At 38.0% G+C, this 23,880-nt stretch overlaps 1 protein-coding gene across 1 annotated transcript in view; it reads left to right on the top strand.

Annotated features, from left to right (window-relative positions):
* MYCBP2 (MYC binding protein 2, E3 ubiquitin protein ligase) overlaps window positions 1-23,880 on the top strand; it is a 336,755-nt gene that overhangs the window by 224,957 nt on the left and 87,918 nt on the right. Inside the window, exons 53-57 of the mRNA XM_019523825.1 lie at window positions 1,614-1,688; window positions 4,037-4,261; window positions 5,125-5,257; window positions 11,153-11,278; window positions 15,935-16,096. Coding sequence (XP_019379370.1) covers window positions 1,614-1,688; window positions 4,037-4,261; window positions 5,125-5,257; window positions 11,153-11,278; window positions 15,935-16,096 — 721 coding nt within the window. The remainder of the gene's footprint in view (window positions 1-1,613; window positions 1,689-4,036; window positions 4,262-5,124; window positions 5,258-11,152; window positions 11,279-15,934; window positions 16,097-23,880) is intronic.

Here is a 23,880-nt window from a genome sequence, read left to right as displayed (position 1 = left end):
AATATATTTAAATTGGTATTCAGCATATTATAGGCTAAAGGGAGGCATGGTTTCAAAAATAAAACAAAAGAGAGATACTAGGGTTTTGTTTTGTTTTTTTACATTCAGTGTTTCACAGCCACCACATTGCTTCTTTACTGCAGATAATTTCATCTTTGTTGCTTTTCACGTTTCCTAATAGCAGAAAAATAACAATGCAAAACTCTGTAAGAGTTCCAGGAAAAAAAATTTTTTTGATGTTGTTTTATGTATGGAAAGTCTGCATTTCATTATAGTCAAATAAAACAAATTGAGATAAATAGCAAAGTTATTTACAATTCAGTATATTGAACTAAATTGAATACTTGTGAAATAAATGGCAATCGCACAAATGTTGGTTTTATTGCCCTCTTAGATTTGTGCCAATTTGATGTGTTTGTTTCATCATCTTTCTGTTTTAACAAAAAAAGGACATCAGCCACCTCATTCGTGTATTTTACCTGTTCCAATTATATATGGAAGTACAGTATTCTAAATAAGTTGTCATGTTGTTTTTTTCTTTTTTTCAAATTGTTAGTAGAATTAGTAAATTTTTGTTTGTAAATTGTTAGTAAAACTTGATCAAAGCAGAACTTTGGCAAACATGCAGTATTTGTCATAGATGATAGTCGATTGTGAGATGATAATCTACAATGTGAATAATAATGGCCATATTGAGGGTAATACTGTAATGCAGAAAAAATGTATAAAGATTTCTGTCTCAATTTTGTTGCTTTGCAGTTTACTTTTCTTCTTACTAAACTATAATATAGCTGTCCAGGATTTTACTTCCTTCCCAAACTTGGGCTGGAAAAATATGATTTTATCAATAAAAAGCATGGTAGATCACTAATTCCCCTTGAATGGGACACTGATTTCAGCATACTAAAATTAATTTAATCTCTTTGACAACTTTGTTTGGTTTATTGTACTCCACAATCTTGTAGTAAGTGTATTGTATATTTTGTAAAAATGATAATTTAGCAATCATTCTCTCTCTACAGCACTCTTACATTTTTGCTTACAGTATCATGAACTTAGTGCTGTTTTGGTGTGCAGGATAATGAGGTTATACTGTATGACAGTATATTGGTTTCCAACACTGTTAAGCTTATTTTATAAATCTTTCCAGGTATGAATTGGTGGCTGACGGTCCACATTTAGTCATGCTACATTATTTCAAATAATCTTTGAAAAACAGCAGACTGTCTTATCATAAAACAAATCTGGCTTGCACTGGAACAGATATTGTTTCACTGTAACAACTATGGGATTTGTCTTGTACAAAGTCTCAAGCTTTATAACAAATGTCTGGCTCTTAATTTCAGTAAATGGCATGACACACTACATCCATTTAGAGCTTTTGACATATGAAGCTGTTTTTGTTTATCAAATGATTTGTCATGGTGAACGATGAATTCAGGTGGCTCATTTGAAAAAATACATCCCCTTTTGTAGAAAGGCAGTTGTTCATTTTGATACTGGTGCTAGAATACAGAAAATTTTGCATTATACTATCTCTAGTATCTTCTTCCAATGTTATCTTACTCCGTTTTCCTTGTTGATATTTGTCTTTCTTAAACTTTGTTGCTCAGAATGTCTTTAATGCTAGCCAAGGAGTCAGGGATTTGGACTTTTTTTCATGGACTGCCAAAGCTTTTTCCCCCCAGGTGAGTTAATTCTTAGGAACTGTCTCACAATGTGTCCTGTTTTTGAGCATGTACGTTGACACAACTTTACATACTATAACCTTCCAATTCTTCTTTATTTTTACAAGAAATAATTAAAATTCAAGTACTATGCTGTAGAATTCTGTATCTGTTCCTTCAAGTTCATCAACTTGTAATTTAAAAAAAATATAAGTTTAAAATGTTAATGGAAGGTTACTGAATTTCCAGCAGCTTAAAAAAATTATGTATTTTAAATATTACAGACTAATTAAAAATGTAGACCTTGTTGTCTATTTAGAAGTAACAAGAGGATCTATCTCAGGATAGTCTGTTTATAGATGAGGTATGCTGCTAAATTTTGCTTTTCCTTTTTTTCGGTCAGATGCTCCAGTCAGTTTACAGTGTTTAATAAGATTAACAGAATGATATGTTGTGAGCTTTTATAGCTGAAAATTAGTTAAGAAACACTGTTGATGGACATATGAATTAAGTAATTCCTGATCTTTTCCAAAAATGCTATAATTGCAAAAAATGCTTCATTGTATTATGTAAATCTAAGTATTATAAATACTTAAATACTTGGATACTTGTGTAAATTTATTTGTGAAACCGTGGTCTCTTATTGGATAGGGTTATTTCCATAGGAACTTTGATGGTAACTCTTCTCAAATAATTATCTGCATATTTGTTTAAAGGTTTAAAAATTATATTAATTTTCACTGATTAATTTCTGCAACAAGATAACATTACTATAATGCCATGTCAAGATTTAGAAACTTAAAGTAGTTAAGAATAACTAAGCAGAGCATTGTGATCTTTTTCTGCTTGAAATAGCTTACCTTCATGAATACCATAGTTTGTTTTAAAAATTTCCTTACTTTCAGATCAACTTCATACTGTGTAAGGGCTTGATTTCTAATAATAATCTAAACTTAATAGGCAAGATAAAGAGCAGTTACATCACCTTCGTGCAGATATAGAGGCAACAAAGGCCACCTCCTATTAAGCCAGGAGAAATAGGTATCTGTTCATTTGGGTTAGGGAATCAGCGCTGACTGGGCTTGTTGCTGACCAAATAATTCCCTTGGCTGTAAAAACTGGCTTATCTCAACTACAACAGTTTGACGGGATACCTAGATTCTAGCAAGTCTTCAACCTTATTTACACATATAGTAATCAACAACAAAAAACCCTGAAATTTTACATTGGGCCAGGGTAATAATTTTGTCATTAATAAAAGAATTAACTTCACTTGTACCTCTTCTTTGCATGTAGCTTATATTCTTTTGTTTTTAAAGCACATCAGTCCTTCCAATTGCTGCTTGTTTGTTTTACTGTGACACAAATGTGTGCTAGAATTTTCCTACCCATTATGTGCTGGAAATTTTACTGTATTTCCAGTGATGAAGCCATGCCAGTGGTCCTCATTTAGCAACCCTCCAATTTTTTTTGTCAAGAATTTAAATCCAAGGAATAAACGTTCTTCAGAATTATAACATCATTTCAGGGTTGGGTCTGTTTTTTATCTGTACTTGGTTCTAACCAAAATAAGTCACCCTAGTATTTTTATCATGAGAATAAAAATAATAAATACAAACTAGTAAGTTCAGGTATCCACAGTGCTGCAACTTCTTCATGTTTTAATTAGAATTATTTTACCATTATTCAGTATTTACAACATTTTCCTGAATTTGACTACAAAGAGTACTATTGAACAGTAAGCCTACTTTATACATGCCCAGAAGATAAGTCCAGGGTTAACTTTTTTTTTTTCTTATTATGTTAAAAGATGATCTAGTGTGTTTTGGACTTTCTGTCTTGGTAGAGAGCAATACTTGACAGGAAGGGTGGCATTCTGTTTCCTTCTGGTAGTCTAGTCGGCTACATTTGGTCGTCTGCATCGTCTCTCTAAGTCCCCAAAATGCCACTTATGTTCATGTTCACGCACTTCCTGTGCATGCAGCCTTATGCATATACATGCCCAGAAGTAGAATGCTAACCTGTATTTTGGGGACTTAGATGACCAAATCTGGTTATCTGGGTGTTCAGAAAAGACCAGAATGTCACCTGTAGGGTTTTATGGTTGTATGTATGAAAACTCACATGTGGACTACTTTTAAAATACTTGTATATCAAAAGAACTTCACAGAAATATCTGTTAATATTATATAGCAATAATTCGATTGTTGTGTTTACCATTGCAAACTGAAACTGGCATTACGAACCATATACTTTCTAGATTAAGAATTTAGTTGTTGCTGAGTTGAAGGATATATTTCTTAGGTAAGTGTACAAAAAGAATTATTAACAACTTCTGTGTTTTGCTTTTATTTTTCTAAATTTTTCAGGAGTCTAGGTCTAATACTGATGACTTTTGCAAAGATTTAAATTCACACTGCCCACAGGAAGCAGTGATGCAAGAACAAGATATGCCACTACTTCGAGGTGGACCTGGAGTGTACAAGGTAGTGAAGACTGGCCCATCTGGTCACAACATCAGAAGCTGCCCTAACCTTAGAGGTATCCCAATTGGAATGTTAGTTCTGGGAAACAGAGTCAAGGCAGTGGGCGAGGTATGGATCCTTGTAGCTTCAGTTCATGTCTTCATAGATACCAGTTTATAACAGTAGTAAACACAACAAAAGAGTACAAGGTTTGCTTTTCCAACCCTGGTGACGAATGTTAATTTTTGAACAATGTATATGTTATACTTACTAATGCAATTCTGTTTTTTGCTTTTTAGATAAGTATTCATTAATTGGGGTTATATTAAACTTGAATTTTCTGATCCTGCAATCACTTTCACTCATTTACATTCTGTTACAGTATGGTTTATCAATTACAAAATCTGATCTATTCTGTTTATTGATTATATAGATCAAAGTGAATTTTACTTTGCTGGAGGAATCCTTTCCAGGGCTGTACTCAGTTATAAAATGATCCTTTTCCTTTGTATTCAGTCATTGTTGCTATATTCAGTCATCCTGCTTTGCTGGTTTATTGAGATGGGCTTGAGGATGTAGTGTGTCATGCTATTTCTTAAACAGTGTCAGGAGCATACTTGGCAAACTTACAAATATTCCGTATAAAACTAGACAGTATAATTACCTTGCTATTTCAGGTACCAAAACCACATTCATGTTATTGGATGATACCTTATTTGGTCTGGTCTGAATGGTCAAAGATTGAATTGTTGTTTTTTTTTTCCTGAGAATAAGCTGGTGTAAAACTTTGAAAATACTTATAATTTTAAACCTCTCGTTAAAGGAATTGGTCTTTATTCTACTCTAAGCTGTGGCCTTAATTTCAAAAACATGTATCTTTTAGTGTCAAGATGGAAATAAGCATATTGTTTCAAATACTGAAGCATGTTGCTGGATCTCAGTACTGGGTTATCTGAAAAGTCAATAAACTCTGCTTTTTGTGTGTGTATCAGGTGACTAATTCTGAAGGTACATGGGTGCAAATGGATAAGAACAGCATGGTAGAGTTCTGTGAGAGTGATGAAGGAGAGGCATGGTCCTTAGCTAGAGACAGAGGTGGAAACCAGTACCTCCGACATGAAGATGGCAAGTTGTCTTCGTTTTATATAAAATTTACTCTGTAAATGTGTTAATATAAGTCAAAGTATAAAGAACAAAAAGTTTGAAGAAAGTTTCAAGAGTTTGAAAAAGGCAACGTATAAACTAATAAAATAATTCAATTGGAAAAAAATCAATTTAAATTTCTAGAAAAACTTCAACATCAAGCATGTTTAGATTTTACAAAAATAACATTTAAGCATTTTCAGATTCTTTAACCAGTTGCAAACTGTAGGTATGATTATTTTGTCATCCTATATTAGATGGAGTGTCAATTTTCTAAAAACTATTAGCATACTTCCCCAGGCAATTTTCTTCAGTCTACGTTTCTCTCCAACTGAAAAATAGATATTGAATAAATTTCTAGAGTAGATGGCCAGCCCATGATAGCACCAGCTTCTGTTTTTGGCGCACAGCAGATTGGGAAGGGGACAGGCAACACAGCAGCAGAAAGGGGAGGGGGTAGAAAGCAAAACAGCAAATCAGGCAGGGAGCATGGGGAAAGAAGAAAGCAGAGCAATAGATCAATCAGGCAGGGAGCACAGAACTGGGAGTAGAAAGCAGAACAGCAGATCAGGCAGAGGAAGGGCAATGGAGTAGCAGTTGGGGAAGATGTGGGGATAACTTGTGGCACGTTTGCCAAAAATATTAGCCCTCACTCTTCTAGAACATGTAGAATTTTTATTTTGTGCTTAACATGTAATGCTCTGGGATTGGAACCAGTACAGTGCCCTGCCGAGAACCGAACAAATTTTCAACTCTGCTTTTAAAATGAAAAAAAATCTTCAATAATGCTACTTAGTGGTCTTCTGCAAAATGTTCTGATATGACAAAGCAACCACAGAAGTTAATTTCAGACAGCAAGTAGGTTTCTGTAAAATGCAATAAATACACCACATTTTAGAGCATTATAGTCAAAAAATTTTAAAACCTTGATGGATTTAGACAGAGGTCTCTGGCCATGTGTTGGCTATCTTACAAAAGTACTTTTCAATATCAGTTTCAGTTCGGGGGAAGTTTTACTTGCCCCTAACACTCATGGTCAACAAAAGAAACCGTACCATTTATTTAACCTAAATTATCATTATGCTTACTATTATTTTGCCGCCTTAATATCATTTTTTAGCAGGGCATAATGCTTAAAGTATTAGGGCTTTCTTTGGCTCTAAGGATTCTACTTAATTTCTCTTGGGAAAACTTTTATCTTTCGCTTATCAGAAGAATTTATTCAGAAATCTAATAGGCATTTACACTTCTTGTAACCCTTTTAACTTTTTATTTTGATGATAACAGTTCAACTTCTATTTATCTACCATTGTATTATGCTTATGGAATTTTAATTCCCCCAAAGAAATGATGCGTATGCCAATTTTTGGTAGTCTTTGGTACTATGAAACTGGTAGGAACTCTTTCAGCTCTTCAAGGCTTTTTGGCTCTTTAAAGGTAGAGGTATATAATCTTCGTCAACAGTAGAAACGTCTCACTATTCATAGTTCAGATCCTTTCAGACTGGGTAGCTGCTTCAGGCAAGCTGTCTGCTTTATTCCCATTCACCTGAAGATCTCATGTCTTTAGAATCATCAGCCTTTTATTCCTTATCATATCTTTGGTCTGTTTTCTCATTAAAACTGTCAATTGTGAGTTTTCTCTTTATCTTCATGAACTTTTCACTCTCTTTTAAGGAAGTGTTCTGTATCATGTACTAGATTTTCTAGTGGTTAGTGGATACTACACTTCTGACACTATCAGTGAGGGGAAGTGCCTTGAACTTTGATTCCCATTTCTAACTGGCAATTTCAGGTAGTTAAACGCTTATTCTTTCATCAAAATAAAACATTAACCCTGCTTTGGCTTTAATGATATGTTTTGAAAATAGTTTAATGCTATGATTTTTTTTCTACATATCAGGACATTGAGGCAAAATGTGATATGTTGACCTTTCAGTGGCAGTTCTTCAAGTTCTGAGGCTTTTACCTTGTTTCGTAACATGGACTAGTAACAGTTTAGGTGTTTCTTGCTGATAAACCTCTCTATAACAGTAAAACTGAAAAGTCAGGTTGTAGTAATATAGGGCAGAAACTGACTGTGAACCCCCCTGCACATGTTTTTGCAGCTGCCAGGCAAGGGGAGTCAACTGATTTCCTTCTCTCCCCCCACCCCACCCCCAGCACTTACAGACCTGCTGTGGGTGCATGCAGCCCCGTGCAGGGCTGCAGTGCACACTTTTTAACTTTCTGGTGTTTATGAAGCCCTGGATTGCAATCCTAGACACTTCACACTCTCAAGGTGAGAGGGTACAGCAGGAAGCGTGGTATGGTGAGCTGCACTGGCAGTCATGCAGTTGGGATCAGGGAACAGATTCCATCACACCACTAAATAAATGTCTGCCAGTGCCCTCAATAATGTGATGCATGTCACTTTTTGATGTAGCACTAATTTGATGTAGTTTTTATTCTACAACTGGTGTCAAATGTGTTTGCTAAGCTTTTGGTGACACCCTACCTGCTTATGCCTCCCTATCTGGACAAACAGCTGATCAAGGTTACTCCACTAGATAAGATCTAAGGATCCTTCTCTCAACTATGAGTGCCTGAGGCACTGAAGTTTATGGTAAGCTATCAAAAATGTCCTAATGCTCATAAATCATGATGTTAAGACTTACTGACTCAGTTAAGACTTACTGACTTTAGACAGGAATCTTGTAGCTGCAAAAGCATTTGTAATATCAAGGGTAAATTTCAACAACTGCAGCAGAGAGTAGAGGACAAAGGGCTCTTAACATTGCATCCAGTTGACAAAGGTCTTAAAGCCTCTTAAATTTAGTAGTAGTCTATATGTTACACGTCCCAGTACGTTTAACCAACCTCAGGAATTGTCAAAGATTTATGGACTCTGAAAGCTCCATAGTTATCCAGAACTTAAGTCATTTTGTAGAAGACCTAACCATAGTCTGAATCTGATTTCAGGTGATCACCCTTGACCAAATTACTGTTTTCTCCTTTACAGGTATCTTGCTCCCTGTAAGCTTATTTAATCTTCTCAGTAATGTTCACAGGCATGGTATACCTGAGTAGGCATCTCAAGTTGTCCTGAATTTGAGGGAGGAATATGTCAGTTGGGCATAACTTTTAAGCAGAAATATTTTCAGTGTACTGTAAATGTTATGTCTGTAAATTTCTTTCTTCTGACAGTCATAGTGATTACTCAGAATAAGCCAAAATCTATCCTTAGATTTAGCCTTACAGTACCTGGAGCAGACCTGCATAATTCAAGAGCTGGATCAAATATTGGTACAAATGTTTGGTGTCATAGCTATCTTCATACCCCTGAAATAATAGCTATGAGTAAAATAAAATTATTTGCTGTGACATCTGGGTAATCTGTCTCCATTTCAGTTGTTGCATGAGTTTAGCAGTTGCTGTTAGAAGTAGCAGAGCTAGAAATTAATTTAGATTTTATCTGAAAGAAACTTGGCATTTGCATTTTCCAGTGGTATTGAGCAATAATCTCCAGTAGTTTGTAAATTGCTGGCTGTTGAAGAACTTTAATTCCAGGGGAAGCAAATGAAGATAATCACAGTTTTGCTAAAGCTCAGTGTTTTGTGCCCTGTCAGAGCTAGAAATATTTATGCAGACCAGTCATCTTCATATTAGGTGTTCTTTGCGAGTCAATCACCGAAAGAGAATTTCAGCTACTGCAGTTCATCTTAAAACAAAACTTGAAAGATGTGCTCTGTATTTCAAATATAAATCTGTATATGAAAGACCAGTGAACAAGTAGACTCTTAGGTAGGATACCAAGGCCAGTTACAGACATTACACTTTTACCAGTATAAATGATCAAAACCCGGTCTATCCCTGTAACAGAACAGAAGTTCAGTGCCCAGAACTGGTCTATACTCATAACAGAACAAAAGTTTGGTGCACATAGGCTGGTTTAAAAATGGAGGAACCCAGTCTGATTGCCCTACCACCACCACCAAAGGGTGAATATATGTTCTGTTCAGTGCCGATCTGAAGTGTACCACTCACAGAAAACCTTGTAACTCAGGCTGGTTCTGCCTCGGGCTTCTTGAATGTCTGTATCCAGCTTTAGTCTAACCAAAACTGTATTTCCACTGTCTGTTACAATTAAAAAAACACAAAATACATTTTTATTTTCCATTTCCAACATAAAGAATTAAAACTAAACTTAGAGTTCAGACTATTACTAAATAAATAACCTACTACTCTTGTATTAGTTGTGAATTAAGTTATTAGGCAGACTTTCTTCTCTTTGTTTTTGCGGGGGGTTTGTTTGTTTGATTGACTACTACAATACTCCAAAAACTGACTTGGGAATCTGACATTTGGTCTAGAATACATGAGCGGGGGGGTGGGAAGGTGATACTTTGCTTCCTGTGCGGTGGGTTGTTTATGGGAGTTTTCCAGGAAAAAAAACATTCTGCTGCTATGGAATATTTCAGACTGTGAAGAAAATTGCCTAAGGGAAGTGCTAGAATTTTTACGTTGAAAGGGGGAGCGGAGCCTACAAATGCTGGTAGAAAGGGTAAACATTAAACTGATTCAAAAGAATTCAAGGAAGGTCAATTGACAGGTAGGAAAAACTTTTTCCAAGTTTCTTTCCTTTATGAAAAGGATACTGACTTTTTAATGTTTGTGTTTTATTACAATTTCTTTTTGAAATATTGAAAGATTTTACATTAACAATCGTTTTTAATGCTTTTTCTAATCTCTAGTTTCTAATTTAGCTAAATTGGTGTCTGTGCTTCATTTCATTACTATTTAATCTGTATGTATTTGTTTATGACTTATGGCGATGCACGTGCCTTTGCATATTTGTTATATTCTTTCTGCTCAGTATAATGCTTGGCAACTTGCATGATGAGAACTAATTGAAGTTGACATTTTGAACCTATTGTTAATAAGTATTAGCCATGTTATTGAAACAACACAGATATGTTAGCGGCCAGTAGGTATCAGCTAAAGCAGTTAGAAACTGATTCCCCATACCTTTTTGTAAGTAATCTGAATTCAAATATTTAAGGATTTGATGTTTTCAATTCTGGACACCTTCAACTTCACACTGAGTGGGGTGCATTAAATTATGACAGAGTGTGCAAATTAATGAGAAATTTGTGTCTAGTTGTGGTGACAGAGGGGGAGGGGTGTTTCCTTAGGGGTTTTTCCCCTCCCAAAATGCATCAAATGCATTGACTGTAAACAGTTATTCTTCTTAAGATGCAATTATTTAATGACTATTACTACAGAGTATACAGATTGCTGTATCAATTCTATGTATCAATACTCTCTGACAACTAGTCATGCTATTTATTTGTGGTTCCTTCTTCAATGGCATCTAAGTTCAAGTGCTTAAGTAGAGATGGGTCTCTGCCCCAGGAAGTCTAAGTGTTTAAACAAAATATAATTAAAATAATAATCTTTGTCATTATTAAGCTTCTCAAGTGGGAGTGAGAGAACTGGTTGTTTAAGAAAGGGAATCATTAGAGTATTTCTTTTCCTGGATGTCCAAAAGCTTTATCAGTCTATTTAGACTGTTGTGAGAAGTATAATAAATGATCTGTTGTCCAAGCATTGTAGTGAAATCCAAAGTTTAATCTAGTTCCTGTTTTAGTAATGTGAATTGGCACAGCTTGTTACAAGAGTTTAAAATCAGTCTGTGAGAATACTATACACAGTACTAAGTGTTTTAGAAAGGAAGCTCTTCAGGACAAGACCAGTACTTTCCTTTTGTACCAAACTTGGCAAGCCTGTCCCAGAAAAAAAAATTTTCATTTTAAAGTATTTTTGTCTTTTGACTCCACATTCCAATAAAAGTAAATGATAAAAAGTTCTAACTCTGAACTGATGGTTTGTTTTACAGAGCAAGGTCTTCTAGAACAAAATGTTCAGACTCCTCCTCCAAGTCCTTTTTCAATACAAGCTTTCAATAAAGGGACAAGCTGTAGTAACGGGCAAGGATTTGATTATGGCCTGGGAAATAACAAAGGTAAGTTTGTACCCTCAGTGTTTCAAAACATATTTTTATGTATAGAACTTCTGCATATGTGTGTTTGCTATTTATTTTCCATTATCATCTTGCAGTGTATCAAAGCCATTTCTCTAATTTTTATTGAAATGAGTTACCTCAAAAGTGTATTTTATGTAATTTACTAGTATAGTAAATTATGTTTAAATGTCTGCATTATAAAAATTCTTAAGTTACTGAAGTTATATTAAAGGTTCATTAAATTGAGGGTCTGTCTGTAGCACTAGGTATATATTTACTCAATTACAAGGCAGGTCCCCCACCCCCTACTTAATATGGGTCTGGCTCCAACCCAGGCTTAGGGCCAAAGCCCCTACTGCTGCCTGCCCCACTACCTCCTTTCCCTCTCTCTTTCATATAGCAAATTTATAGATTTTCCTGTACATAATCTAATTATTGGGAGGTTGCCTTTAACTCAAGTAAATACTGTAATCATAATACAAAATGGTAATTGCATATTAACTGCATGGAAAGGAATAATAACTCCAAAATCCAAATTTGGAGTATAGACATCATCTATTTGAAAAGGGTTTTCCACACACACACACTCTCTCTCTCTCTCTCTCGCATTTGATGACCTGATAGAAGGTATAAGAGTCAGTATTTTGATTATAGTCAGTAGTTAGCAGTAAGCATTTTTCAAAATATTGAGTCCTGCTCAGCTTTTGTATTAAGGTAGGTTATAAATGTTAAAATAAGCATACCTGATAACCAGCTATCCTTCAAATATTTTTCAAGTGTCCAGTGGACATTTTTGTAAGTACCTAATTAATGTTGTGGGGAAGAGGGAACCCAGATATTCTCTCTGAAGCATGCCTCATTTACCCACTAAGACATAAAGATGTACAGGCTATCTGCAGTGAACACAAATTGTACCTGTTATTCACTCATTTATATGAAAAAGGTTATCTGAACCAGGTGATTTTATGGCAAGTTATGTGCTCTTAGTGGGGAGTATTGCTGAAATATGGACCTTTACCATGCTAGTATTATATGTAGTCTAGGCAACACATACTTTAGGAGTATTGTTTGCATAATTTTTATTTAACACTAGTTCAGATTGCATGTCCACTTTTAAAGAGAGGCTGTGGACAGACGTAACTATTAATTTTAAAGAGAGAAGAGGACTTCCTGCTTGGGAAAGCACACCATCTGTTCTGATGCAACTATTACGTCTGTCTGCTCCCTGACCAGTATAAAAAAACTAAATTGTTGTAACTATAACCCAGAATTAAACTGGGTTCAAGATGCAATGTGGTTTCATTTTACTTACACTGCCATATAAGCAAACAGACATAACAGTTATACTGGAACATCTTATCCCTGTATAATTTGGTATCAGTATATCTGTTACATCTATCCACGCCCTAAAATAATTTAGCTCTGGCCTTTATGAAGTTTTTAGTAACTATAACTTTGTTTTTAAAAAGGAGGGAAAGATAACGGGGAGGGCTTTATCTAAGCATTATGCATTACTTCTGTTGTTTTTAATGTTCTAATGAAGACTGTTTACATCAGTGTACATTATTTATATATGTTTAACATGTGAGCAAATGCATCTGTCTGTTGTCATAATTTAGTTTGTCACTCCTCCAGTCCCTATTTTCTCTTCAGATGAGGGCTAGGAGATAAAAAGCATTTTTGGCAATGCAGTCAAAAAATTAAGCTTTGTTCACTGTATTTCCTAGTTCTGTATTGGAAGAAGAAGTCTCTGTCTTGTTTTGTGTATTTGTAGCTGTTTTGATGGCATATGTTGTAAGAAATCATTACCTCTTCTTAGCATTTTCTGAAGCTTTCTGTATTTATTTTTTTCCCTAGGAGACAATTTTTTTTCTGTTTAAAATATACTTTCCATAGCTCAGTCAGCCACATTTCAAGAATGCTGATTGAATCCTGAAAAAAATGTACAAGGTAGTCAACTTTTGAGTCAGTCTTGGGGAGAAGGTGCTGGAAGAATGAATCCACATGCTGCTGCTACTCTTCCTGAGCCTGGCACTCTGTGCAGCTACTTTCTGTAGCTAAGCAGGGAGGGGACACCCCCTTGCCTACATCAGCAAAGGACAGTGTTGGGGTGGAGTGGGTTCCTTCTTATAGAGCCTGCTCCCCAGCTAGTCGGAGGCATGAGCTGGGGAAAGAACAGGTGCAGGGAAAAGGAGCATGCCCACTACCTTCCCTGTCCCCAGCCAAGCCCAGCATCCCACACAGAGGTTCCCTGCAGAAGGAGCAGGTCAGGATCAGCTCTGGGGCTTCCCCATGCCCAAGTCAGGTAAGGGCATTCCTGTGTCCCCTGCTGGCCTAGAGGGTTCTAGCTACAGGGAGCAGTTATGCAGGTTTTCAGGCTCAGCTGGGAACAGTGGCAGCAAAAGGGGGATGTGACCACCTTCCCCCCCAACCCCCAGTCCGCCCTGTTTTCTCCTATAAATTGATTTCACATAAGTTGATAGTACAAACTAAACTTCCATCCCTGTATCCTCATTTTTTGGAGTCTGTTTGGATCCTGAGACGTGAATAGAACTGAAGCTGTACAGGGATGCTGTGTCTGCTTATTAGGAGAAATAGTTTTTTTGCTAGAAAAATGTTGAATCATCAACCGGGATCCTGGCTTTCTCCGATTTAAAAAAAAAAAAAAAAAATCACAAATTTTCAGATATAAAAAAAAAAAAAAAATCCCAAATCCACATTCTTCCATGATTAAAATGAAAACCATAGATAGATATTAGGTGTGTGCGAATAGAGAAGTATTCTATTCAGATTTGGCTGATTCGGAGGACAGTGATTCGATTCGAATCATTGTCCTGAATCAATTCGGCCAAATCGACTTCGGAAGATTTGGAGAGATTCGGTAATTCAGATTGGCTGGGAAGAGGCAGGCACAGCCAGATGGCTGCAGGTTCTGCTGCAGCTCCTCTGGCTGTGCTTGCCTCTCCCCAGGCCGGGGGAGCAGCAGGAGAAGCTCCCATGGCTGCCCTGCCTGGCCCTATGCCCTGCTCAGCCCCAGCCTAGTCCCAACACGCACACAAAAAAAAAGCCACACACTCACCAACTCTGGCAGTGGCTATCGGGGGGGCCTCTGAGGGCTGATGACAAAGCCCTGCAGGGCAGTAGGGGAAAGCGCCCCACTTGCCTGGCACCAATGCAGCAACTGCCCCATGGCATGAGTGCGGCACAGCTCGGAAGGGCATTCCATGCTGCCTGGGAGCAGGGGCCGCTGGGGCTGAGCTGCCGGGCTCCAGCTGATACGTGGAGCTCCCCTGCCTATGTCTGCCTATGTCCTTAGACCAACGCAGCTACAGTCATCACCGTTGTAATGATGGTGAGCGTCTTGAGAATAGTACAGCAGTCACATGCGCATCTATAGTCTTTGCAGTAGTATAGGGTGAGAATGTATGTGGCCAAAATACTTTCTCTGATAATCCTTTAAGACTGCAGCACAGCTTTAATATTGGAATAAAGCCAGTCATTAACACCCCAAGGTGCTTGCATATGGGATGTTTCAGTTCCTGTTCTTTTGTAGTTATTTTGGTTTTGCATTTACAAAACAGAGGAGAGAGAGAAAAGGGATAAGGGAAATACTAGATGTTGGCATTCCTTGATATTTTGGGAATCCTAGGACCCTCTAGTACTATTTTTTTTATACAGCTAGAAAAGTGTTGTTAAATAATTTTAAAAGTTTACAGCTTTGAAGTAACATCTTTATCTGAAGTTTTAATCTTTTAACTTTTATTTTTCTACCTGTACATCTCTAATACTATAGAGTTATCAGATGTCAGAATCTGTATTTAAATAAGGGATCACTGTTAAAGTTAGGCCAAAACTTGAGATACTTTAAGTACCTGCAACTCACAGTACTCAGCACAGCTTAAGGTAAATCATCTAGGGATAAAACCTGCCTTTTCTCTGTTTTATATGCTCTTAATATCCAGATAATTATTTTATTTTACTTTTGAAACGTGTAATACATTAAAAAAATTTCAACTCTGAGGGCCCTCCAACAACAAAGCAAGTGCATACACAGTTCTGTTCAGGAAACATCAGATGCAGGTTTCCAAAGGATAACTGTAAACAGTGAGAGACTTTTAACTGTGAAAGCAAGCAAATACTTTCACAGTTGCATATGTAATTATGCTTGCCAAAAGACTAATTGCATTTACTATCTTCATACTCTCATCTGATTTTACTCATTGCTACTCTGCATATTCTGTTGCATGTATGTGCTACTGTAAACGCTAGGAATATTTTTGCTTTGGCCCCTTTTTTAGCAAGACAGTTCACTCAGATAGCACTTCTGAAATGTTTTAAACTGTGTGAGAAATATCCATGATTCTCAGAAACTCTAGCCTTTAGCAATTGTGTCATGATACATGGGATGAAGATATAGCTACACACCAATTATATGTGGCTAAATTATTTTTATCATTGTAAGGACTCTTTTTTTCTAGTTTTATAAAAATTGTGATGTACCTTGAATTTTGGAGTGAAAGCTTACTACAGTATCAGAGATTAGTTGAGTCTGTCAGTTGTGTCTTTGTTCAATCTTCATTCAGCACAGTTTTTACTCTGCCTTTTTGGAGGATGATGAATAACAGGTTGTAGTTTTGACTGTTTTGCCCACTGCAGGTGACCAACTGAGTGCCATACTGAATTCCATTCAGTCACGGCCTAATCTCCCAGCTCCTTCCATCTTTGATCAAGCTGCAAAACCTCCCTCTTCCCTAGTCCACAGTCCATTTGTGTTCGGACAGCCCCTTTCCTTCCAGCAGCCTCAGCCACAGCTTCAGAGTAAGTCTGTCAGCCTTACCTGCATCATCAGTCCATTTCTGAAGCTTTGCCATTGCTATAACAGTCTTAGTTGCTTGCCAGCTACTAATCATCCACCAGTGCACCTTTTTGGTTCTGTTCTCTTGAGTTACTTTTTCATGATTCAGCAGCAAATGAGGTAATGCGCCCAAAGTGTAGTACTTGTGCTCTTTTTATTTAAATATGTAATTAGTATATTGATTTTTTTGTATGTACTTTACAGTGTAGACAGCATATTAATTCATGAAAGTGCATTTCTAATATAGTATATAACCTTGAGATTTAAGGTAAATGTTGCATTTAGTTCAAAATGTTGTTATTTTGTAACATCAGAAGAACTTCTGAATATATTAGATGAACATTTCAGTTTCCTATCTTTAAATGTTTCTCCTAAATTCTCTTGTCATGGTTTCTCACTTGCACTTTTAAAACTTTGAATTGGGTTAACTTAATGCATGATATAGAACCACTAATAAGAAAAACATTCGTTTAGTGTTGGGTGACCATTGGCATGTTCATGACAATTGGCACCAAAAAGTTAATAGCAATTAACCTAATTGCTGATGGGCTGGAGAAGAAACTGTTTAGTTTTTGTTTTTATTTTTTTTTTTTTGCTAAACTTAGTGCTCATGATGGATGGCAGATTTGACAGCCCTGGAGAATGAATTCCTCTTTATCCACAGAACAGGTATAGCATGGGTAGCAGTAGTATAAACCTCCTCCTACCTTCCCCCCCCAAAACTGTCCTTCACAGGTACCTCAGATTTTTCAGACCACCTCAGTTAGTTCAGTCTCTTTATACCTGGTCATCCCTTGGTCTTTTCCACTTGAATACCATCAAGGGTTCAAATTGTGGAAGTGGTCTTTGGCGTATGCACCCCAGTTAGAGAACTAGACTGAAATCTGCTGTTTGTTTCATAAAAACCCTCAAATATATTCAGAGAGGATTGACTTTTCATTGACTGTGCTAGAATCAAATTGGGAGGTGTACTATCCATTAGACTAGAAATTCTCAACCATCCAATTCCAAGGAAGAATTTAATTTTAAAATTGATGGTTTTAGTGCAGAAAACAAGTTTTACATTTTTTAAATATTTTCCTTTACTAGACATAAACATCTTTTTCTGTTTCTAATTGAAACATACCCTCCTTTAATCTATATGGTAAAAACTAATTGATATTTTTCTAAAACACCATCATTTTTCTGAAAGTCCATCCATAACCTTGCATCCGTAACCTAGGTCCTGCAATTAGTCCACTGTGTGCAGGTGAACCGCTGCCTCTGCACAGAGCCTTATAGAAGTTACACAAGCTACACACTGGTCTAGGGAACTGCAAAATTAGGATCTAACTTAAACTGTTTCTCTATACATTTTGCATTAGCTAAAAGCACGTCTAAAACGAGAGGTTAAGTTCTCTGAAGTTTATTTTCTGGAAGAAAGAGGTTCTTTATATCCTAGTTTGACTATGTAGAGCAAGACCAAAATCAACTCTTTTCCCTGCTTTTTCTTTTTTTCCATTTGTCGTTTCTGTTGGGTCAAAACTCCCCTGCTGAATGAAAAAAATCCTGTTAGACTGCATCTTTATATGCACCTGATGCCATTTATCAGCTTCCTGCCAGAGGTACTTGCCACCATGTGGTGCACAGACGGTCTTTTTCAGTGTTGTGCAAATCATGTAATATGGGACAAGGGGATTCCCTTTTCACTCTAGATTTCCTTCTCTGTTTTTGCCTGCCTGTTATATTAAAAATATAATCTTCCTCTTTCCCCACGAACCCCATCCTGTTATCCATCATTCAACCTACTGAAGTTATTCTAAAGGTTTCCTTGACATAATGTTAAAAAAACCTCAATGAATTAAAAAGATAACTTAAAATATGCTTCCATTAACAGTGTTCCAAACATAACCCATACATGTATAAGAAGCAGAAAGGAAAAAACCCCCACAGAAGATAGTTGCCATTCTATTCTAGTAAGTTGTCACTAGAAAAGCGAATTTCTTAGGATCTGGAAGAAAATAGGGGTACCCTTCTGTCAGTGTTTTAAAAATATGGGGAAATGTTGTGAACTACATTATGCAGAAAAATGAAATGCTGCCCTCATCCAAGAATAACCATGCCAAAGGACTGTAAAGACTGTTACAGTTAGAGTAATTTTAAACACAGGCGCTAGCATGCATTTCATAAGATTTCTTTTAAAGATTACATCTAATGTATTTGCAAGGGAAAAAATCTGTCGCTTTCTATCTGTAAAGCACACCATTAAAAAGAGCACTATAATATAGACCTGAACAGAGTGACATAATGCAAAATTCTTAAAAGGAGAAGAAATCTCTCCCTTTCCCATCATCAACAGAATGGAATTCAAATGATTCAACTTGTATCAAAATTCTTCTCGTGTCTACAGATATTTCAAAACTAGTAGAGAATACCTAGTTACCCAACCAAGGGAGGAAGGTCGCAGGAGAATCTTGCTTACATTTTCAGCAGCCCTTGCCCATCACTTACTACTCAGGAAAGAATTACTCTCTCTGTCTCCTCTTGGAGGCATTCTTAACTTTTAAGCACAGTTTAACAAGCAAAGAGTGTTTGAGATCATGGAGAAGATGCTCATTTGAACAGGATAAGTTTTTGCAGGCAATCACATTATTCAGTAATAAATATAAAACACCTGGCCAAGACTTGTACAACAATAAACTATTCCCTATCTGTTTGAAAAATAGCCAATTCTGGCTTCTTTGCATTTCATTCAATGTCTTTTATGCTGTTGAATACAATTAAATCAACAAAGAGATTACTTGAGTACTTCATAACATGCCCAAAAATATACACCATTTAAAGTAAAGTTGCTCTTAACTCTAATGACCATATACTTTGATTGTATCCTTTCCATGCAAACCCAGAGCACTATGGTTACTGAACTGTGAGAGAAGTTGATTATTCTGAAAAAGCTGCAGTCTTTTATTTGTTGACCAAATCCTCCTTAAAGGGTGTACTTGGCAACTGATACAGATAAGTGGTAGTGGCCAAATAGTAATTCACATATAGTTAACTTTCGTTTCTTTAGCCTCTTAAGGATTTACAGTCAGTTGTAAACTAAATGTGTCTTCCAGACTCAGTTACTACCTAGATATATTATCATTCCTTAAAAGGAATGAGGAAGTTGAGCTTCCCTAATAAGCACTCATCATCGCATCTGTTCAAAACACTGCTTGAGATCATTTTGCTAAGTTGTGTGTTTTATTTATTCAGGTGGAGCTCAGAATCCTTGATCAGATTTGGATCCTCTTGTGATAGGAGCTGTACTGACATTTAGGAACATAAAGCTCCTTCCCCAAACAGTCTAATTTAAGATAAGAAGCAATATTTGTGAATGAAATGCAGAGAAGATATCCAATTAGATTTATAATGGTTGTCATAAAAAGTAAAGTGGTATTGAAAGGTATCAAAGGAATGTAGTGATTAATGATAACTGAAGGTTGCTTCCACAGAGATTAGATTTTCTGGATGCTAAACATTAAAATAATCCTAGTTTTTAGATTTAATATTATGCATATGTATTTGTGGGCACCCTCATAATTCTGCCACACAAAGCTGCTCTTCTTCAGTTATCCTGTGAAACAACCTTCTTTCACTATATGCTTCAGTGGAATGTATTATTAATACTTTAGGATGTTTTTTAATGTTTTCTGTAAAAGTTGCCTGTAGTACAGCAGAAAATATTCAGCATATCTCAGTGACGGACTCTAGACAATACAACTTTTTACTGTCATTTTTCCTTCATAATATGTTCATTTTAACTCTGAGATGTTATGCTCTCTTTGCCTATTTAAATCCATTTAAAATAAATATTCTTTTTAGCAGTGTCTTAACTTTTGCCATAGAGTTTTGGGGGAGGAATGAGGAGGGTTTGGGGCTACATGTAAATGTTAAGGTAATTTGGTCAAGTGGAGTCTAAGATATAAGCAGTGTTTTGGATTTAAAAAATGCTGCTAACTCTCTCATCACAGCTTACCTGACATAGTGGAAGCATCTACACGTGTACGTGACTGCTCAGTAACCGCTGTTACTGCACAGTCCCAATGGCACACAGGTCATTTCTGACCCTACTGCACAGTAGTATCAGCATCATGATTTGTGCCCACCGGCGCTGTCTCCATAGCAACAAGCTACGTTGCCATAGCTTGCTGCTGTAGCAACATAGCATCTTGTGTAGATGTGCCCAGTATAAAAGGCAATCTCTTCATTTTATTTAAGACTCCTTTAGACGAGTTCTGTCAGAGCTATGTAAAAAGGGGGATGTATATTCCTATTTTAAGATGACCTTGCATTTTGAGGTTCATTTTTTTAAGGAAAGATTTTTTTTTTCCCTAATATATCAGCTAATGACTGAGGAAATCCTTGAACTGCTGTTGCCCTAACAAAATGACACAGGAGAATCAAATAACCAAGGAAAGGACCCAAAGGATTAAATATACTAACAGTACTAAAAAGCTTTTTTCTATACCAAAGATAATTTTGCCCACTGTATTGTCTAAAATGCCAAGACAGTACATTTTGAAGCAAACATTTTTAATTAAATATAAAAGCAGTTTCCATTTAATAAAGACAAGCCCTTATTAACAATCCATATTTCAAGTACAGTTTTTCAGATTTTGGATTCAAATTTTGGATTCAAAATCATTATTCCAAATAGGTTTCAGAATCCAGTTTTCATTTTTTTGAGGAATGTTGGGAAAGAGGTAGTGGGGTGGCTCTGTGGGGATTTCTTGATAATTATTTATTGTGTTGTTGGACAATAGTATTTTCTTAACGTTTTGGATTCCAATGAAAAATAGCCAGGGGTCCAATAGAACTTTGCATGGTTCCCTCCTTAGTCATCTTGTGGGCTGTTTCCATGTCTATGTGGCTTCAGTAGTATGATGTGCCATCTGGGATGCCCCAAAACTGGGGACCCCCAAGGTTTCCCAGCCATTTGCACCCTCCAGTGAAGCCAGTGGTCTGGAAACCTCAACATGACCCCAGGCTTTTAAAGTTTCTGAGCTTCTTGCCTACCTGAGCAGGAATTTATTGTCTGCCACTTACTCCAGTGGAGCAAAGCAGGGAGATCCCTGGGTACTGTAATGTAGCAGCCATTTAAGTCAGTGCTGTACATCTAATAAATCAGACACTGCATGCCCCATGGGCCGTACCAACATAAGCCACGTCCTGCTGTGCTTTGTACGCAGGCACCCCAGCCTTACCCTCAGCTTCCCAGCTGCAGACTTCCTGCTGCACTGCACCATGGACTTTTCTGGCATCACAGGCTGAGCTGCACTGCCCCACCCCCTGGAGTAAGGGCAAGAAATGGAAGCCAGGGAAAGGGCGGGGGTAAGCCTTGAACCCTGGCCACTGCTGCAGTGGGAGGAGCAGAGACAGGGCAGAAGCCTGGGGCAGCAAATTAACTGCTCAAGGGCCATATGTGGTGCCCAGGCTGCTAGTTTGGATAGCCCTGATCTAGATCATTGTGGGCCTTCCATATGTGAGGTGAGCCCATCACTATGATGAAGCAGGTGACCATATATGATACCGTTTTGAACAGTAGCGAAGGTGGCCCTGTGTGCCACCCTTAAGAGTCACCTAGTGCAGTTAAAGTTACATGTAGCCATTTCCTCTGCATAGTACAGCAGTGGTTTTCAACCTGTGGTCTGTGGATCCACAAAAGACTGTGATCAATCAAAAATATGTGAATACCCACACTTACAATACAAAGGCGTCTGCACCTCCATTGAAAACTTTTAAGTGGTCCACAAATGAAAAAAGGTTGAAAACCACTGTAGTACAGTACTGATCCCATTATAGGTCAGTCTCTTTTTTCCAGTACATCTCAAGGTCTGATCATACTCATAGACTAATTCCCTCCTTTTCCTTCCACATGTGCTGTCACTTTGAGTTAAGGCACACTCTCACTATGTATTTAGTTCCTGAAATGGTACAAAGCAGCTAGAGAGCAGTGGCTAGTCTGGTTGTTTTTTTAGGTGATTTTAGCACCCACCATTCCTGAACAGAGGAGCTAGTAAATTTTAAATATTTTCATGTGGGGAAGAAAAAACCTATGCTTTGGAATTAGAAATCTGTTTGGCGACGTGAACTTTGTATTCCCTTTGTCCAGTGGTGTATATCCCAAAGCATCTGGATGACTGCTAGTGCAGTATAAATTCCATTAAGTTCAGTTAGGTTTGAGCTGTAGTGTGCTCAGAAAAAACAGGTGGGAAAGAGACATTGATGACTTTCTTTTTTTCTAAGCTTCTGCTAGTGTTAGAATGTTTTTTACAGTACATACATTCAAATAATTTGTATGGATTTAAGTAACTCAAGTGATTATTTTCATCGTTACTTTTCCCAAGTTATTTCAGCATTATTTTCCCATTGGTATTACACTTCAGTTTTTCCCTTTGCGCAAAACTCCTCCTCCCTTTTCCACCCCCTCCCAACATTTCTCAAGGTAGTTACAATAACATGAATTGGAGCACATGCTCAATAGAGCGTACCCTAATCACAGTTTAAACCATCTCCTATGGCAACAAGGAAACTAACTGGGTGGCTGTGACTTCTTCATCTATAATCTTCCTCCCAAACTTGTCGCTTACTACGGGTTAGATTGTGAACTGCCAATTTGATCTTTAAGGAAATGTTAAACTTCAAACATGAATGATTGGATGTTGGGAAAGGTGCCAGTTTGTATACAGAGATTTTTAGTAGAAACTCTTGCTTACAAAATTGAAAGCTCTATGCTTGCATAGGAAATTAGGGGTGCAGTGATAAACATTTTGGGGGCCAATGTTAATATTTAAGGAGTCGTATCTGCCGATACCGGTCCGATACAGCTGCTTCCAGGTAAGTCTGTTGTGGTGAAAGGGGAGGAAGGAGGGAAGGGGCATGGGGGGCAGATCAACATCCTTTTTGGTGAGGGAATGAGGGGGCAGGCACTGCCCAGAGGGGCTGGGGTGTGGGACGTAGGCGTGGCTTGTGGGGGGGCAGCAGCTCCCACCGCTGCTTGCACCCTGGGGTGGGGCTGTGCTCTCCAGATCTGCATGGGGAAGGTGGGCTGGAGCCAGTGCTGCACAGAGCTCCTCTCAGCAGGGGCTAGACTTTGAGTAGGTGCTGGGAGGGGCTGCAGCCACCCCAGATTTTGCCGAAGCTCCGCTCTGAGCCCCACACTGCCAGGCACAGCCTGGCTCCATGTCCTTCCTCCACCAATGCACTGGGAAGAGCCAAGACTGCACTGTGGAGCTGCGGCGAAATTTGGGGTGGCTGCAGCCCCCTCCCAGCGCTGCTGGTGTCCGCTCCAATGCTCTTCCAGCACTGCATGGGGCTCTTCTCAGCGGAAGTGAGTTCAGAGTGGGCACTGGGAGGGGGCTGCAGCCATCCCAAATATCGCTGCAGCTCTGCTCCCAGTGCTGCTGCCAGCTGCCTGGCACAGGCTCTACTCTTCCCAGCGCATGGGTGGAGGTGGGACGTGGAGCTGAGCTGTGCCTGGTGGTGTGGGGCTGGGAGCAGAGCTGTGGCAAAATTTGGGGTGGCAGCAGCCCCTCCCAGCACCACCAGCTCCAGCCAAGAAGAGCCTCGCTCAGTGTTGGCTTCATCCCACCTGCCCCGCACAGATCTGGGGGGCACACCCCCCACCCTCCCAGGGTGCAGGCAGTAGTGGGAGCTGCCCCCCTCCACAAGCTGTGCATCTGCCCCACGCCCCCGCCCCCCCATGCCCCCTCCCCTTCCCCCCCCC

Source organism: Gavialis gangeticus, unplaced genomic scaffold (genome assembly GCF_001723915.1).
Source record: "Gavialis gangeticus isolate Ggan-Ray unplaced genomic scaffold, GavGan_comp1, whole genome shotgun sequence".
NCBI classification, from domain to species: Eukaryota; Metazoa; Chordata; order Crocodylia; family Gavialidae; genus Gavialis; species Gavialis gangeticus.
Note: the sequence above shows the minus strand (reverse complement) of the source record. Positions and strands in the feature narration are given on the sequence as shown.